At 43.6% G+C, this 19,417-nt stretch overlaps 1 protein-coding gene across 2 annotated transcripts in view; it reads left to right on the forward strand.

The window, feature by feature from the left end:
- BST1 (bone marrow stromal cell antigen 1) overlaps window positions 1-19,417 on the forward strand; it is a 41,199-nt gene that overhangs the window by 2,587 nt on the left and 19,195 nt on the right. For both annotated transcript variants that reach the window (XM_025178418.3, XM_075930709.2), the window contains exons 2-5: window positions 3,839-9,447; window positions 16,366-16,495; window positions 18,044-18,179; window positions 18,972-19,054. In XM_025178418.3, the coding sequence (XP_025034203.1) occupies window positions 9,275-9,447; window positions 16,366-16,495; window positions 18,044-18,179; window positions 18,972-19,054 (522 nt within the window). In that variant the 5' untranslated portion in view covers window positions 3,839-9,274. The remainder of the gene's footprint in view (window positions 1-3,838; window positions 9,448-16,365; window positions 16,496-18,043; window positions 18,180-18,971; window positions 19,055-19,417) is intronic.

The raw sequence follows: 19,417 nt of genomic DNA on the forward strand, positions 1-19,417 counted from the left end.
GCACTGGGTTATACAGGAAACAATTAGGTTAGAGATTCTCTGGGATGATAAAGGTTGTCCTTTAGACTGTTCTGTGTGGGGAAACTAGTAATCAATCAGTTTTCCTAAATGGTTTAATACGCTCCAAGTAAAAGGCTAGGGCCCTATGTATGTCCAGTGTATGGAGGGTTGCCTCACATGGTGAGGTATGAGGTTTTGGGTAAAAGGTAGGTAGCACTATTGGCTTGTTGAGATGAAACTCTGAGCAAACTTTAGGAGTAAAGGCTAGGTGATATCTTAGAATAACACTACCCTTATTGAAGATGGTGTAGGGAGGCGATGCCATTAATGCCGAAATCTCACTTGCTCTGTGTGCTGACATGATGGCGATGAGGAAGACCAGCTTTAGGGTGAGGGTCTGGAGAGGTATGGTGACTAGGGGTTCGAAAGGTGGTGCTGTTAAGGTGGAGAGTACCAAGTCCAGGTTCCATAGTGGGGTGGGAGTGCACAGAGGAGGGTTTAGGTTTAATAGGCCTTTGAGAAATCTCTTGGTGAAGGAGTGAGCAAAGAGTGAAAATCCCTCTATTGGCTGTCGGAATGCAGTCAGTGCCACGAGATGGACTCTTAAAGACGATAAGGCTAGTCCATTCTGTTGCACGTGTATTTAGGATGATGGAAATGGGGACTATTTGAGGATCCACGTTGTGTTCAGAACACCAGGAAGTGAAATGTGGCCATTTGGAAAGGTAAGTGATGCGTGTATTTTGTTTCCTACTGTGTATGAGATCATCCTTGACACGGTCAGAACATAGGGCTTTGGAGGCATTCAGCCAGCTAGGTACCAGCTGAGAGGTGAAGTGTATGCAATTGCGGGTGAAGGAGAAAGCCTCACTTCTGGGTCAGAAGATTCTGGATTAACAGCAGGTGATATGGTGGACGTCGTGCAAGTCACATAAGAAGTGGACACCAATGCTGACAAGGCCACTCCAGCGCTATCAGGATGACCGAGGCTTTGTCGAGCTTGATCTTCTGTAGGACTCTGAAGATAAGTGGGATAGGCGGAAAAGCGTACATGAGGGGACTGTTCCAACTGAGGAGAAAGGCATCCCCTAAGGAGTGGTGGCCTAGGCCCACTCTGGAACAGAATCGGTGGCACTTTCTGTTGCTGACGGTAGCGAATAGGTCTATTCGAGGGGAGCCCCAATGGCGAAAGATGGAATGGAGAATATCCCGATCAATTTCCCATTCGTGGGCTATTGCGAAATTCCTACTGAGGGGATTGTGTTGTAGATGCCAGGTAAGTAGGATGCCAGAAGGGTGGTGCCATCGGCAATGCACCAATTCCACAGTCGGATTGCTTCCGTACATTGCGATCGGGATCGCACACCTCCCTGGCGGTTTATATAATACATGGTTGCTATGTTGTCTGTGAAGACGCCCACTGTGGAGTTGCGGAGGTGTGTACGGAAATGTCTGCAGACATTGGCAAAGGCCCTCAATTCAAGGAGATTTAAGTGTAACAGGGATTCCTGTGGCGACCAGCGACCTTGTACAGAGAGATCGCCTATGTGAGTGCCCCAGCCGATGAGGGAGTCATCTGTGGTCATGTGACAATGCAGTGGCAGGTGATGAAACGGAGTGCCCGAAAGCAAGTTGTCATCTCCCGTCCACCAGTAGAGGGAAGACCTGACCATGGATGGAACATTTACCCACTTGCATACATTGTGCGTTATGGGATCGTATATTGTGGTCATCCAGTGTTGTAATGACCGAAAGTGTAAAATGGCGTGGGGAACGACGTATGTCGCGGAGGCCATATAACCCATTAATTTGAGTATGATCACGACTTGTACTGAACGTCAAAGATGGGCAGTGACGACTGCGAATGTTTTTGTGAAGACCCTTGGAGCTGTTGCGAGGCCAAAGGGCAGTACTCGATATTGGAAGTGATCTGCGCCAATCATGAAGTGTAGAAATTGTCTGTGAGCGGGGTGAACCGTCACGTGGAAATAGGCATCTTTGAGGTCAAGAGCAGCAAACCAATCGCCCTGCTCCAGGGCCGGTAGAATAGAGGTTAAGGTCACCATCTTGAAATGTTGTTTTCGAATATATTTGTTTAACTGTCGAAGGTCTAGTATAGGTCTCCATCTGCCGTTTTTTTCTGTACCATGAAATAACGGGAATAGAATCCTCTCCCTTGGAATTGAGATGGAACTCTCTATTGCTCCTATGGGGAGGGGAGGGGAAATCTCGGCCCGTAGCAGATCGTCGTGAGAGGGGTCCCTGAAGAGGGACAGGGATGGGGGAGTTGTGGGCAGGAGAAAATGGAATGGAATCACATAACCTGAGCAGATTATTTCTAAGACCCATCTGTCTGTAGTGTTATTGGCCCATTGGTTGTAAAAGGGCCTTAGAAGATGGTGAAAGATGTGACCGAGGCTTTGGGGGGCTATATGCTTGCTTCCGACCAATGCCTCAAACGTACTGCTTATTGCCTGGATGAGTTTGCGCACGGTTATTTTGATTCTGGCGTCTTATTGATCTCTGGCGTTGATTTTGGTGTGGCTGGTCGAACTGCCAATGTTGTGGTTGCCGGTGTTGTCTGGGATGGAGATAATCGTAATGCCTTTGAAACGGTGTATAGCGTTTCCTCCTGTAAGGTGGGATGTACATTCCAAGTGACCGTAAGGTTGTTCTAGTGGTCTTGCTGGAATGTAAGACTGAGTCAGTCTTTTCCCCGAAGAGTGAATCCTTTTCAAAAGGCAAATCCTCCACTTTGGATTGTAGCTCCCTTGGTAATCCTGCTGCTTGGAGGAATGAGGCCCTACGCATAACTACTGCAGTGGCTGTGGTGCTGGCTGCGGTGTCTGCTACATCCATGGCAATCTGGAGACTGGTTTGAGTGGTGGCATAACCCTCCTGGATTACAGATTCAGGAAAGGCCTCATCAGGTCTGTCAGCTTTGCATAATTATCGAAATTATGATTTGATAGATGCGCTAGGTAGTTAGCGATTCTAAGGAGCAAAGTTGCAGAGGTGTATACTTTCCTCCCAAATAAATTGAGCCTTTTTGACTCCTTATCCAACGAGTTTGTTTTACACTGAGAGGCCTTGGCTCGTTGCTGGGCAGCATCAACCACCAAAGAGTTGGGGTGAGGGTGGGAGAACAGAAATTCCAACCCTTTTGGGGGTACAAAATATTTTTTTATCGGCCCGCTTATTAGTGGGAAGGGCAAAGGCAGGAGTCTGCCAGAGTTCGTTAGCAACTTCCAAGACAGCCTCATCCAAAGGTATGGCCAGTTGGTAGTATGGGTAGTCTGCAAATTTTTTAAAAGATGTTGTTTGTCCTCTTAGGAGGAGCCCTGGAAGGAGAGGAGGCGCTCCGTTTCTGAGGCTGCTGCGCAGGCCGAAGCTGGCCCTGGCGGTTAGAGCGCCTTCTCGAAGAGAATCTTGCGGAGCCTCATTTCGCGGTCATGACGGGCCCTGGCTGTGAGTTTTGAGCAGTGTACGCATTTTTGCGGTACATGGCTCTCACCAAGACAGTGGATGCACGCGGTATGGCCGTCAGACGCAGGCATTGAGTCGCTGCACAGGGAGCATTTCTTAAACCCGGCATTATGGATGTTAATGCTGCTCCTTCCCTTTGTGTGCTCCGGCTTGTTTTCTATTTTTTTTTAAATTATATACAAGAATCTAAAGTATAATGGAGAAGGGAAGGAGAATGGAACTTAAAGGACTATATACTAACAGGGAAAAACTTATTCTTTTTTTTTTAAATGAACGTGAACAGATATAGAACTATTAATAAACGATTATAGAAATAAACTGAAGAATTATAACTGGGTTTTTCTCATGAAAGGTTGAACCAGAAGGAGAGATGATTGCTTCATCTGCAGCCTGAGGCGGTTGAAGAGGAACTGGTTGAGACCGGATCGTGCAGCGCGGAAGAGCATAAGTGCCGCGAGACACTCCCCCTCCCACACACACACCTCTACGCATGCACGGTCTGACTGACTATGGGTTTGAACATCTCCGTCCTGCGGCACCGGGGCAAGTCCAGCACCTAATGTGGAGCACCCATGGGGAAATCACTCGAAGAAGAACCTTTTTTGCATCGGGGGCTGCTAACCCATTGAAAAATCAGTTGGAGGGGAGGCCACACACAAGTGAGAAGACAAAAAAAACAACCCAAACCCTCACTGATGTGGCCCTTGACTGAGAAGAAGAAAGATATTCACTGTGCACACCAGAGCCTAGTGGGGCCCAGGCTAGTAGATTTTGTGTGCTGCAGTCTCTCAGTAGGTGTGGACTCCCCGATGCTAGGAGGAGATCCCTGAACCTCTGGGGCAGGATCCAGCCCCTAGGCCTGAGGTTCCCTACCCACGAACTAAGACATACAAGAAGCTGATGTACAGTGGAGCAGTGTTTCTCAAACTTTTTTTTTATAAAGTACCCCCTTTTTTAAAAAAAATTATAAGTATCCCCACTACCTACAATTTTCATACACACAAAAAAAATTTCTGCCATCTCAACACATTTGTTGAAGCAACTTAATCATAGCTGGGTGGGCGATGAAATTTTTGGGTGTAAAAAGTACAAAAATAATACAGTACTGTAAAACTTAAAACAAAAATTCAGTTTTCTCCAAATTTCAGTTGTGTTGACGTACCCCCCAGACTTCTCTTGATTATCCCTGAGGGTACTTGTACCACTGGTTGAGAAACACTGCAATAGAGGATGTGTCCACTGTGATTGGCAAGACAATCCTTTTTCCTAAACTGGAGTTAGGGATCCAATGCAGACTGCAAGCTATTCAGTATTTCTATACCACATATGACTGGATAAAGCAAGGTCAGTGCTAATCATTTAATACCCAAGAGAGGTGGTATGGATTCAAGAGCTTATTCTTTGGGAACTGCGTTGATATAATAGACTTCTGTAAAGTCTGTGCCTTCTCTCCCCCTCCCCCCACACACACACACTCACTGGTAGTGGTTGGGAACGCGGATCAAGGCTTCCATGCTGCTTTGCTCTCCTGGCTGTACCACGCTGCGGGGAGGGAGCAGGATTGCTCCACATCCCCCAGTGGGAGTGGAGTGATGTGGCAGCTGGGGGAGCAAAGCAGTGGGTCACCTTGCTCCACTTCCCTCACCACTAATGGTGAGTGTGAGGATGGACCCCTGCTGCCAGGGCTGGCCCTGCTAGTGACCTGGTCCACCTCTGTTGGGAGAGGAGGCAGGGTGGGGGCAAAGCAAAGGTGTGAAAGAGTCAGTAGAGGGCAGGACAGTGGAAGAGTGAAGAGGCAGGCCCTGGGCAGAAGGGGAGTTGTTTCAGCTCTTCCCTGGGCTGAGGGTGGTCACATGGCTGGTGGCCCACTGGGATCCCATCCAACCAGTTGCTTCTGTCTGTTGCCTCAGAGCAAATTTTTTGGTGGCTTCAGAGTGCAGCCACCGACTTTTGCTGGAGGCTGCTCTCACAGTTTTTCCTAAAATACTTAATTAACTTTAGGAAAAACAAACAAATGTGCCTATGTACACATCCAAATCATTGTAATTTATTTATAGCTAGCTAGGAAGAGTTGTGAAAAGTGATACTAACAAACATAGCAAGCATCACTTTTCACAGCAGATGCACTTAGCCCTGGCAAGCCTGGGGGCAGACTGAGCCCTGGACGGTGGCTAATGTCTCACTACCCCAGACCTGCTGAGCAACAAATGCAGACAAAGGGTGAGCTGGAGCAGTATTGCTTTTGGGTTGTTTATTGGTACAGGCTCTTAAGAGTAAAGTGATACTCACACACATACACATCAAATTCATGCTGGCTGTTTCGCGGCAGATTACTTTTGATTTCACTGGTGGCTGGAGTGCTGGCCAGGCATCAACTTCCCAGGCAGGGACTCCACCATGATGCTCCTTGGGAGATCCCTTCAGATCTGCAGGAGGCTTCTCTGGGCCTGTCCCAGGTTCCTGCTGCGATGTTACATTTTGTGTGTGTGAGAGCGAGAGATTTATTTTCTGGCCACTTCTTAGTTAATTTATCTGCTTGCAGGGTCTTTGTCTGCCTTAAAAGGTCACAGGCTCTAAACTGCCTTTTTGGTTGGGTATTTCTCATTCACACCCCACATACATTCCACAAGTTACAGACATATATATAAGCAATATGATTTCTAGGTAAATAACCAGAAACCTATCATAAATTGAATTACTTGACATACTAAAAGGACCTAATGTAAATACTATGGGTTAACATACCAAAGACATGTTAAAGACTTCACATAAATCGTAACTAAGGGTATGGCTAGACTGTGGCGGGTTTTCGGGATACCAGGGGAATGTATTTGCTCTTCTGCTTTGTATTCCTCGTTCCACGAGGATGAAGGCAGCTTTTGAAAGAGGGGGCTTTTCCGGAATTTGGCCCAGTCTAGATGGGCCAAATTTTGGAAAAGCCTCTTTTGACAAAAGTGTATCTTTTTCCAATAGATCCTCACAGTCTAGCTGTATCCTTAAGAAGAGATAGGGTCAAAGGGAAAGGGGAAAGCAGAGGAGTATGTCCAGTCAGCTTGGTGCCAGTGAGGAGGAGGGGGGAGGTCGTGTCCGACTGCTTACAGGTAAGGGGAGCAACTGGAGGTCAAGCGGGGAGGCAGCAGGGGGCTGGAGCCTGTAGCTACAGCCCAAAGCTCTGCAGGCGTGGGACAGGGCCCAGGCATGGAGCCAGAAGCCATGGGTCTGGAGCTCAGAAATGGAGCTGAAGACCCAAACACAGAACCTACTTCCCTGCCACCCCAGGAGCCCAAACCTAAAAGTCCCACCAGCCCTGGGGGAAATGGGAACACACCAGCTCCCTGCTCCACCAGTGTTGTGCCCCAGGCATCTCCAGGGAAGTGTAGGACCCAAACCCTGCTGCAGCCCCAGCAACCCACACCAAGCCAGTGCATCCAGGAGCAAAATGAAAGCGGAAAGTGCATATTTTTTGTGCAAAAAACCACGAGTGTAGCCATAGCCTGTGTGTATTAGAATTAGCTGGCATGTTTTGTTTATTTTGGCTTAGTAACTTATTTCAAACTGTTAGTTTTCACTTGCATTCACTTAAATCCTACTTTTTATACTTAATAAAAACACTTTTGTTTATTATCAAGCCCAGTGTAAATAATTGTTACCTGTGCACCTCATTGTGCACCTCTCTCTTTCATTGATAAAGAGAGTGAACTTATAAGCCTTCTCTGTGTAAAACTTTTATACAGAGTAAGATGGATTTTATCTGGGGGCTGTGTTTCTGAGTGCTGTCAATCACCTTATAACTGAGCCCTCCTTGAACTGAGCTGGTTCAGCATCTATCTTACTCTGCAGAATGGGGGACTGCTACTCTAACTCTAGGGGGTCTCCAGCTAGGGGAGACCAGCGCTTCTGGCTCAGCAAGATAGGGTGGTGGGTAGATAGGTGGGCTCTGTGGCATGAACAGCACACTATATGACAACCCTAAGGGGGCCCTCTCTGATCAAACCTGTCACAGATATGCTCTAGTTTTACCAGTGCTTATGGGTGTGATATAAGATTCATTTAGTGATGTGTTATGGCCTGTGTTATGCAGAAGGTCACACCAGAAGATCACAATGGTTCACTCTGGCCTTAAAATCTATGGGTTAAATCCAGGCTTCACTGCAGTAAATAATAAAATTCCCATCAATTTCAATGAAGCCAGAATTTCATGCTATGAGCCTAAGCAAGACTTGGCACACTTGGAGCCATTGTGGATAATATTTTGATGTCTGAAGTCAATCTATATGCCATGCTCCAGCAATCTAGGGAAAAGGTGATCAAGTGAAATCTGGACAAATGCATAACACTAGCTGACGTACAGTATACTGATTATTTGGTCTCATGAGTGTATCAAGACCAACACTGCAAAAAAGTGACATCAATTTCTGAGGTGAAGCTACTTAAGAATCATGCTCACTTGGAAATATAGTAACAATGGCAAATCACCTTGCCAAGTTTTTACTACAATTTGTGGAAGACCTTGGTACCACTAAGAGTTCCCCTAAAGAAAGACAATTAAGAAAATTCTGTCTTCAATAAAATGAATCAGTTATCTACTAGTACAAGCATATTGACGTACTCTGATATAACTAGAGAGTTGAATGAGGACTTAAGGGATATGCTACTACAAGAAAGGAAGCCAAAGGTATATATCCCAAGTTGTCACATCCATAAGCAAACTGTACACAGGATGACAAAGTAGTCTCTGCACAATATAAGAAAATTGACAATGGAATTCCATTGATTTACATCAGCAGAAGATCTGATCAAGATCTTACCCAGGGTAGGCAGACAATGGGTTGAGAATACAGATATGTAAATCAATGCCATTTCTTCAGTACAGTACACAGAATGTCAAGTTTAATCTATTTGGTTCTGAGTATCATTGATTCCAGACCGCATGGCAGTTTTCTTCATAAGGAACATTTTATAATCTGTCTTATCACAACAAAAGCTTTGTTGCAGAATCCATGCAGAAATAAAAAGATATGGACAATACCCATGTTACCTAGACTGATTGTACTATATATCTTTTACTGGTTAAACTTCTGTTGGTGACACACATTTTTAAGCTACACAGAGCAGTTCTTAAGGTCAGAAGCTTGTCTCTTTCACAAACAGAAGTTGGACCAATAAAAGATATTACCTCATCAATCTTGTGTCTCATTTTATTCTTGACGTTATTTCAAAAGCTTCAGAGGGGTAGTTAGTCTGTAACAGGTCATCTGAACAAGTGGACAGTGCCCATGAAAACTCATGTACCATCTACATATTTTGTTAGTCTTTTAAGTTCTACCAGACTTATTGTTATTTCAGCAAATTGTGCATTCAGTAGAAAAGGTATGTAAGCACTGTAACACTGAAATCAAATGATATTAAAATATTTTCATTGGAGCAACTTGCTATGTTTTCTATATAGTAGTGCAATGTATATTCAGCAAATCTGAATTTTTGTTAATACTACATTAGTGATATGTTTCCTTTAGAGGAGGTGTAATATTATTTAATAGTCACAAGATGGCAATAGTATGTATAGTTTTACAAGCTGGACTTTTCAAGGACTTTCAGCACTGCAATAGTCCCAGGAAGCTGTTGCATTTCACAACAAAGTTTGTTTTCCAGGATACTCTGCATCAAGAATCATTCAAGTTCAAGACCACAGCCTGTATTGATAGACAAACAAAAACCTGCAATCTTCTCTTTCCCATTTGGACATTTGATTATTTTATTTCTTTATTACTTTAGTTCTCGCAATAACATGAACAGCTTCTTCTTGTCTCTGTTAGTAGGTCTTCTTTTCAGTAAAGACTATGTTAAACCTACAGAAATAGACAGGAAGAAATGGAAAGGTGAAGGTACCACACCTAACCTGGAGAGCATTGTAATTGGAAGGTGTTATGAATACATTAGACTTGTGAATCCTAATGTTGGGTAAGTACTTTTCTTTCTGAATCAGTCTCCACACTCGAATGGTTTTACAAATCATAGGTCTGGTACGACAGTCTTAATCATGTGAGTAGTCCCGTTGAAACCAACATATTTGTAGTTGTTGAGAAATCCAAAATTCATCTTTAAGAAATCTAGTAAAATAAATATATTACAGGGATGGGGGAAGCTATTTGTCAGCAGTACTTCAGACTTTTGCTGATCTTTTTTCATTAATGTCCCTAAAATGCAAAAGAAAAGCTGACGGAATGGGATATCTAATTTAACCCTCTTGTGCTTTATGTTATAAGGTATGTTAGCTTCTGATAACCTAAATCTGGCTGTATTGACATGTTTCTCATAGTAATTAACTGTATGACATCAATCCTAAATTTAAGTTCCAATGAATGATAGACTTATGGACCCGTATGAATAATAATGGTGAAAAAATGTTGAAACTAGTGAGATGAGTGTTAAATAGGATTTTAGCTGAAATTAGTTGTGACCCAGGGTTTCATTAGAACACGTTTTCACAAAGACTGAAGATTCTGATCTTTTTCTGTAAAGAAATAGGGTAATTACTGGAATGTTTAAATTAAAACAAGTCTTATACACCTTTCAGACAAAGGGTATGTCTGTACTGCTACCCTGTGTCTACACAAGCTGCCAATTATTTCGAAATTGTTTTCAAAATAATGGGTACGCTGTTTCGCCATCCTGGCAAACCTTGTTGCACAAGAGACAAGGGATGGCTCGAAATAGTACTTTGTTTCAAAATTTGGGACTATTTATTTCAAAGATGCGCCACATTTCAAAATAAGCTATTTCAAACTAAAATTGAAATAAGATATGCAATTTGCATAGCACAAATTGCGTATCTTATTTCGAGTATAGGGTGCAGCGCAGATGCACCCAAAGCCAAAAAAACAAGTGTATTAATACAAGACACTCATCTGTTCTGAATAAAGTAACATTTTGTAGGAAAGGGGGCAAAGAAAAAGCTAGTTCCACAGAGATTAGAGCAGAAAACTTCTGGAAAGAGACCTTTAAGGCACATCTACACTACACGGAAGATGGATGCTGCTGCGGTCCATCTTCCAGGGTTTGATTTAGAGAGTCTAGTGAAGATCCACTAAATCAAACTCAAAGGGTGCCCCTATAGGTGCTGCTATTTCTGCTCCTCACAAGATATACGGAAAGCGGATAAAAGCATTTGCTCCCATCAGTCTCTATCAGTAATTAACATAGCTGGAGTTGCATATCTTAATTTGACCTGTTGCAGTGTAGACCAAGCCTTACAAAGATTTCTAGACGAAAGAAAAAAGGAGAAACAAAATGTGACAAAGAATATCAGGAAGAAAATAATAGGTATAAATCTAGTAACTGAACCAGCCAGTATGGATCTACAAAAGATTATTCCAGGTGAAAACCTAGGCTGGAAGTTAAATATTCTTCTCAAACCTTGTTCAGCAGAAGATAAGAAATAACAATGCACCTACTTAGCAAGACGTAGAATTACCTTAATCAGAGAAAATTCTTTCTACCTTAAGAGAATTATTTAGGATATAAACTATTGCCCATCAGTTTCATAATCTGAGGGTACCCCCCATCTGGGACTGCCCACCCCTGAGCCTCCCAATCTCCAGGTGCCCTTTAAGAGGAGGGGAGGCTGAAGAGCCTCACTCCCACCCCCACCCACCACCATGATTCATATGGGGATATTGCTGGCTGTTCCCCTTCGTCAGTTTGCTGCATTCCATACTCTTGCTGGGAAGTGCAGGGGACAGACAAACCTGGACCTGCCTCAGCCGAGGAATATGCATTCCTTCCCCAGCTGTGCCCTCTGCAGCACCCATTAAGAGGTGCTTCTCACCTGGCCCCAAGTTGCTGCTGAGAGAGGGCTGGGGTAGTTCTCTTTCCCTGGGGCAGCCTGCATACTGAACCCTTATCCCCACTCACACCCCAGAGCAATGATTTCAATGAAGCATGTACATTTTCATTTTATTTTCCAAAAATCAAAATTAATTGAGTTAAGGACTCGAACAATGCCGGGTAAATCTTATAGTAATTTATATGCATATAGAGTCCAGTGTATCTCAAAATGACATTAAAACCACATTAAGGTTGCAAAGTCAAGCACTGCAAAGTTAGGAAATGCCAGAATTAAGGGTCCCCAACATCACATAACAACTCTCTGGCACAGTCACTATAGAATCCAGTGCTCCATTGTAGTATTCAGCTTCTTTAAATAGACCATCATTTATCTTCCTGTAGTCCTCTGAAATATGCAACTTCCAATTTTTGTACCACACGAGGCAGAGGTCCTACATTAAACAGCCTCATTTACTACACAGCTCTGATTCATCCCCAGAGCATGGAATCATAGAGCTAGAAGAAATCTCAGGAGGTCATCAAGTCCTGCCCCGTGCCCAAGGCAGGACCAATCCCAACTAAATCAACCCAGACAGGGCTTTGTCAAGCCGAGACTTAAACACCTCTAGGGATGGAGATTCCACCACCTCCCTAGGTAACCCATTCCAGTGCTTCACCACCCTCCTAGTGAAATAGTTTTTCCTAATATCCAACCTAGACCTCTCCCACTGTAACTTGAGACCTTTGCTACTTGTTCTGCCATCCCTCACTGCTGTGAACAGCTTTTCTCCATTCTCTTTGGAACCTCCCTTCAGGAAGTTGAAGGCTGCTATCAAATCTCCCCCTCCCCCACTTCTCTTCTGCAGACTAAACAAGCCCAAATCTCTCAGTCTCTCCTCATAGGTCATGCGCTCCAGCCCCCTAATCACTTTGGTCACCATTTACTGGACCCTCTCCATTGCATCCATATCCTTTCTATAGTGGGGGGCCCAGAGCCGGACACAATATTCCAGATGTGGCCACACCAGAGCCGAATAAAGGGGAATAATCACTTCTCTGGATCTGCTGGCAATGCTCCTCTTAATGCACCCTAATATGCCATTAGCCTTCTTGCCTACAAGGGAACACCGTTGAATCATATCGAGCTTCTCATCCACTGTAACCCCCAGGTCATTTTCTGCAGAACTGCTACTTAGCCATTCAGTCCCCAGCCTGTAACAATGCTTGGGATTCTTCTATCCCATGTGCAGGACTCTACACTTGTCCTTGTTGAGCCTCATCAAATTTCTTTTGCCCCAATCCTCTAATCTGTCCAGGTCACCCTGGACCCTATCCCTGCCCTCCAGCTTATCTACCTCTCCCCCTAGTTTAGTGTCATCTGCAAACTTGCTGAGGGTGCAATCCATCCCCTCATCCAGGTCATTAATAAAGATATGGAACAAAACACTTCAGAGGAGACATTTCTGTCCACAAGGCTCAGCCAGCTAGCTTCCATGCAGTCTGATGTGGGCATAAAGGATCGATGTGAAGGACCTGCTCCTTCTCCTGAGAAATAATGCCTGAAAGATTTGGCCGTGTGATTGGAGGCTGTGATGACAGTCATATCAGCTCCTGTACACAGCTTTACAAGCACACTTCATTCCCTTTAAATGACTTAAACTAGCTCAAAGGCATAATAAAATTTCTAATTAATAACAGAATGGACAAGCTCATGTTGTTTCTACCAGTATTAGTAAGGCTTTGTTTTGTCCCACTTTTTTTGAGGACTCTGGGGAATAGTGGAATCAGTAGAATAGCATGTATCACATCCCTCTTCCAAGGATTCAGGAATACAGACAGAAAGAAACCCAGACTCATCACTCTAATGAATCAAAATAATTGGAACTTTTTTTGCATACTGGTAGCACAGATATCTGTAGTGGGAAGTCACACTTGACTAAAATTGTTTGAAGACAGAATCTTTGAGCGCCCATTTGTGATTGACAGCACACTTCCTACAGAGACAGTCTGCTGGGTTTTTCCTGAATGTTTAAGTGTTGAGCTACTGAATAACCTGATGCTATATGTAACGCTTTCAGAGATGAACTGCCTCCTGACAGAGAGGAAATGCTCTTGCTCTGCCTTATTTGTTGACACTGGAGTGACATATTGTTGACTGAGGAACACTGTTGACTCATATCCAGCTTCTCATCCACTGTAACCCCCAGGTCCTTTTCTGCAGAACTGCTTAGCCAGTCAGTCTCCAGGACTGTAACTATGCTTGGGATTCTTCCGTCCCAAGTGCAGGACTCTACACGTGTCCTTGTTGAACCTCATCAGATTTCTTTTGACACAATCCACTAGGTTACTCTGGACCCTATCCCTGCCCTCTAGCATATCTACCTCTCCCCCTAGCTTAGTGTCATCTGCAAACTTGCTGAGGGTGCAGTCCATTCCCTTATCACTCAGCCTGTGCAATAATGAGGTGGCAGTTCTGTAGAAAAAAATAGTATGTATGAGTTAAAGATTTTATCATAATGCATATGCACAAAAGGCTGAATTAAGGTTACACCGGCATCCTTTATTCTGACATTTCCTAGTTTTTGAATACTTGACTTTGTCTCTCTATATATACAAAAAATGTTTTCCTGCAGAATGATAGAGTGACATATCACTCTTTGTCCTGCTGCCCCCTCTGCTCTCAGCTGCCCTGCCTCCTCTCTCCCTCCCCATCCCCACTGCTGTGGAGCAGTAGCCGTCTGCCCTCCCAGGGTGGCCAGAATCCACGTGCCCTCCCTCATCCTGGGTGGCTGGGAGCCATGCACCCTGCGGTCTCCCTGCTCCTGGGTAGGAGGGAGCCATGTGGCCTCCTCCCGCCTCCTCCCCAGTGCTCCGCGGGGCCGGAGCCACATGATCTCCCCCTCTGTACACTCACAGCCCCATCACACACTCCCTCAGCTGAGACCCCGCACTCGCAGCCTGCTCACTCATACACCCCCAACCTGAGCCCTGCACTTCCAACCCCCCCCCCACTCACCACCCTGATGAGACCTGTTGAGGAGGGTTGGTGAGTATAACCTTAACATTCTTTTAATATAGAGATTTTTAAAATGTAATTTCCTACATTAAAAAAAAACAAACCTGAAAAATCAGATCTTCCATGCTGTGGAGCCATACAGACTTCCAATTTAAATCATCAGCATTGTCTGGGCCTTTGGATCTACAGTGCATACCTCTAACACTTGAGCTAAGGGAGTAAACAGTAGTAGTAGTAGAAGGCTGTTATCATCTATACTTAAAAAACAACAAATAGTGTAGTAGCACCCTAAAGACTAACAAAACATGTAGATGGTATCATCAGTTTTCATGGGCACAACCCACTTCTTCAGATGACCAGATCCAAGAATAAATAAGGGAAGGTGGGGGGAGAAGGAAACAAAATGGAAGGGAGCAGGGCTGGCCTTACCAGGAAGTGAACTGAGGCGGCCACCTTAGGTGCCAGACTGTGGGTGAGGGGGCACCACTAGGACCCAGAGTGTAGAAAATTGTGTCTGCTGCTGGTGCATATGTAGTCTCTCTGCTCTAGATGCAAAGAGATGGTGGAGTGCTGTGCTGGAGGAAGGAGGGCACAAGAAACATAATAGGCAGGAAAAAAGGTGGCAAGGGGGCATCATTTGAGCTCCCCGCCTCAGGTGCCAAAATGTTGTGGGCCGGTCCTGGAGGGGAGGAAAAAAAAGAGACAGTGAATAGATAAGCTTCAGAGGGATAGCCCACTTAGTCTGTAACAGGAAAGACTTAAAAACAACAAACAGTCTAGTAGCACCTTAAAGACTAAACAGTTAAAAGAGGCTGATAAGAACCATTAGTTTTCACACCAGATTCTACACAGACATCAAGAACCATTAGCACCTTCATTGTTTGGTTTGTTGATAATGTGCAAGCCATCCAACAATTCATACCATTTGCATGAGAATTGAACTTCTGAATGAAGTTTAAATTCCAATCCCTCTCTGTGTATTTGGCTTGTGGAATTGGTCTGAAACAAAACAGCGACTTGGAGATCCATTAATGAGTATCCAGGAAGATTAAATTTGATCTGAGGAAATAGGTCTGGCCCACGAAAGCTCATCACCTAATAAACCATCTTGTTAGTCTTTAAAGTGCTGCATAGTCCTGTCGTTTGTTTCAGCAAGACCAGATTAACACGGCTACATCTCTATTACTATTCAGGAAGATTAAAGTGTTCTCCAACTTTGTTGCCTTTTTGGATAGCTGGTTTGTGTCCATTAATTCTTTCTCGTAGAGATTGTCCAGTTTGGCCAATATGCATTGCAGTGGGGCATTGCTGGCATAGACCACATTAGTGGATGTGCAGTTAAATGAGCCTTTGATTTGGTAGCTGATGTCATTGGGTCCAGTGATGAAATCGTTGGTATAGATGTGTGTGCAGAGTTGGCACCAGAGCTGATTGCAGGGGTGGGTTCCTGGATGATTATGTGATCACCTACAGTCCTCAACTTAAACCCCTCCAACGCATTGTCAACAATCTACACCTATCCTAGAAAATGACCCCTCACTCTCAGAGGCCCTGGGGAAAAGGCTAATTCTTCCTTACAGACAACCCCAGCTTCAAACAAATTCTTTACAGTAACCACACAACACACTATAGCACTACAGCACACAACACACCTCCATCATAGTTTTGGCTGCCCCAAACTATCCAATGGACAGGGTGGCTCTGATTCTCTTCCTGAATCCTATGTTTCAATTCTAATCACTGTGACCAAACTGTGCTACAAAAGGTTATTTTGGGGTTAGAATATTTTTAAAGTAATAAATCCAGTTTTCATCAGCAAGCCTATAGTTTTTGCTGAATTACTGTAAGTATCTAGCTGCAAATCCTGCAATATACTAGATGCTAGCCGATTTACTTCATTAATTTATTACAAACTGCCCACACACACTTTATAATCTTAGTTTTATTTCCTTTTGGGGACTGTGGGAGTATATGAACAAAGCACATATTGCTGGTATGCTATGGGAAAATATTACTATGTGTTTTAATTATTTCAGTGAGAAGAACTGTACAGAGATATGGGAAGCGTTCAAAAATGCTTTTATTAATAAAGATCCTTGCAACATTTTACCATCGGATTATGAGTTATTTATTAACCTGTCAGTGCACACAATTCCACCTAACAAGGTACTGATTATCAATAGTATGTTAATGATCATCTAATATATCTCCCCTATCTTAGTAGTCCAAAATTGACCAGATTTGATATGGGTTGATTTTTTGCTCACTGTGTAGGCTGCAAACTAAAAGGTTGAGAACCAGTGTTCTAGTCTTTGACCTCTCATCAATGAAGTGTGAGGGTGATATAATGTGGTTTAGAATTAGTTGCTGTAATAGTGAACTTGTAACCAAATAATTGTGATTTAAAGCTGGTCAGAACTACTACAGATAAGGATGTGTCCAGTTAAACAGCTAAATGTTTATAAAAGCACTCAAAGCACTTTAATTAAACCAAGCTCTTATGCATGTTGAAGAGTAAATATCTTCATTCAGCCCTGACAAGTGAGCTATCTAATTTCAATGTCACCATTGCAAATGACATGTTTATAGAAAAGCCCTATAATGGCACAACTGTACCACTGCAGCATAGATACTACAGAAATGGAAAAGATTCTTCTCATCACACATAATAAATCATCCTCTTTGAGAAGCAGTTGCTAAGCTGACAGAAGAATTTTTCCATTATCTAGTTGTGTCTACACAAGAGCATAAGTCAACAATTATGTTGCCACACGTAGTTGCCACACGTAGTTGGAATGTAGATCAGACCTTAGTTTTATTTTATTTGGATTGATCACTTGTCTATATAGAAGCATGTGCTGCCACACATTAAATGATCATGTGGATCTTGCTGCCACACGCTTCATAGTGCTACTTTCAGTTCATGACAGCAGGGTCTATATGGTCACGCTTTAGATTCACACCTTGGCTTGCTGTATGCTAAGTCCATATAGACAAGTCCTATGTGTCTATATGTCTCACTTTTCCTAAACCTGTCAGCTCAAGACAGGCGAATTCTATACACCCTGGCTATGTCTACACTCGCGGCTTCTTGAGCAAGTACAGCCGTTCTTACGCAAGAATCTGCAGAGCGTCCACACTGCCCGCCTGCTCTTGCACAAGTAAATTTATAGTACGGCGTGCTAAGAGAGGGCTCCTTGCGCAAGAGCTACGCTCTTTTTTGACAGGTGTAAGCCCTCTTGTGCAAGAGCTCTTGCGCAAGAGGGCAGTGTGGATGCTCAGCAGGGATTTCTTGCACAAGATAGCCCTATGGCTAAAATGTCCACCAGAGTTTTCTTGAGCAAGAGTTCTTGCACAAGAACACTTGCGCAAGAAGCTACGAGTGTAGACGTAGCCCCTGAGTCTTTCTATGGCTCAAGCTCTATTCTCATAGTGGTGTTAATCCCCTCAACAACTCCACTGTCAAGTTATGCCAGAATTACACTATTGTTAGGGCAAAATTTGTCCCTAGATCTCTATTAATTGAAGTCTAAAATTTAAAAGTATTTAATTAATTAATATTAGTTGGATTAGACCAAGCCATTGCTGAGATTCTGAAGTCTGTAGAAATTATTTCAAAAATGTTATTTTAAATGTTTTCCCTGCCACATCACATACATACACATCCAAAGGATGGCTTGGGTTTTGGTACTTCCTTTTGTTTTCTCTCCTTAGGCTCTGTTCTGGGAAAATAACCATCTGCTGGTTACTAGCTATTCTGATAAAAGTCGTCGCTACATGCCTCTGTGTGATACTCTAATTGCTTCATTTGGAGATTTCCTAAATTGGTGTGGACAAGCAAATGATACTGGTAAGACAAGAAATAATACAATGAAGAGTTGGTTATAAATTCATGGTGGGGCTAAAAGACACACTGATTGTTTTGTACTGGAGATATGAATCTGATTCTGATCTCATACCCACATAAACCAGGAGTAACTCCTCTGGTCAGCGTTATGAGTCTCCACCAGCTTTATATAGGCATTTACACTTCATCTGCAGCTGAAGCACAAATTGAAATTTGGAGGGAGGTTGCAAACAGGGGGCAGATATAGGACAGGGCGAGCGGGGCAGCCATCCCGGGCCCTGCACTTCAAGAAGCCCCGTGCATGCGCGTGGCGCCACTGCGCATGCGCCATGGCAAAGGGGGGCCCCTCGAAATTGTGCTGCCCTGGGCCATGCAAAATGGTCATCTGCCCCTGGTTGCAAAAGTGGATTTAAGTCAACTTTTCATTTCCTGAATCCCAGGGCTTTCTGAGCACCAGACCAGTTTTCATGATTTGAGGCAGCGCAGTTTCCATAGACACAGGGGGCTGTTTTGAGACCACAGCCTGTCACAGAATCATAGGACTGGAAGAGACCTCAAGAAGTCATCTAATCCAGTCCCCTGCACTCATGGCAGGACTAAGTATTATCTAGACCATTCCTGATAAGTGTTTGTACAAAATGTAAAGACCAGTGAAAGGGAGGAGAAAAATGGTGCTTTACTGTCATGGATATATATCCTATCAGATCTTAAGTCACATACAATGTATATTTTAAAGCCACTTTGAATTTTCTTTCATCATATTTTCAATAATGAGCACTATGTTTCTTCCCACAGGATTTGATTATGATTCCTGCCCTATGACAGAAGAGTGTGAAAATAATGCAGTAGAATCTTTCTGGAGGATTGCATCAATCACTGTAAATCGTACAGGTTACTCTCATTAAATATGTGCATAGTTCAGAAAGCTTTAATAGGGTCAAACGAATATTTTCTGGGGTTCTTACCACTAGTTTAGGCATACCCTTAAGGCCCTGTATAGATTAGAACTTAAAGGTGTAATATAAGCCAGAAAAGCATAGGTTTTATCTTAATTACCTTATGTGTTAAACATGCCACTCACCCACTTCAGTGGTTGGAAAAAGATGATTAAGCAGGCAGCGAAAGAAGACAGCTCCTGCAGTAAGAGAAGGAGACACTTAATAAGGGACTCTGGGTAGCTCCTCTCATCTCCTTTTCCATTTGTAGTCTACAGTACCTATTAGCCAGCTGATTGGCTTGCA

Source organism: Pelodiscus sinensis, chromosome 4 (genome assembly GCF_052426305.1).
Source record: "Pelodiscus sinensis isolate ZL-2025 chromosome 4, ASM5242630v1, whole genome shotgun sequence".
In the NCBI taxonomy this organism is placed as follows: Eukaryota; Metazoa; Chordata; order Testudines; family Trionychidae; genus Pelodiscus; species Pelodiscus sinensis.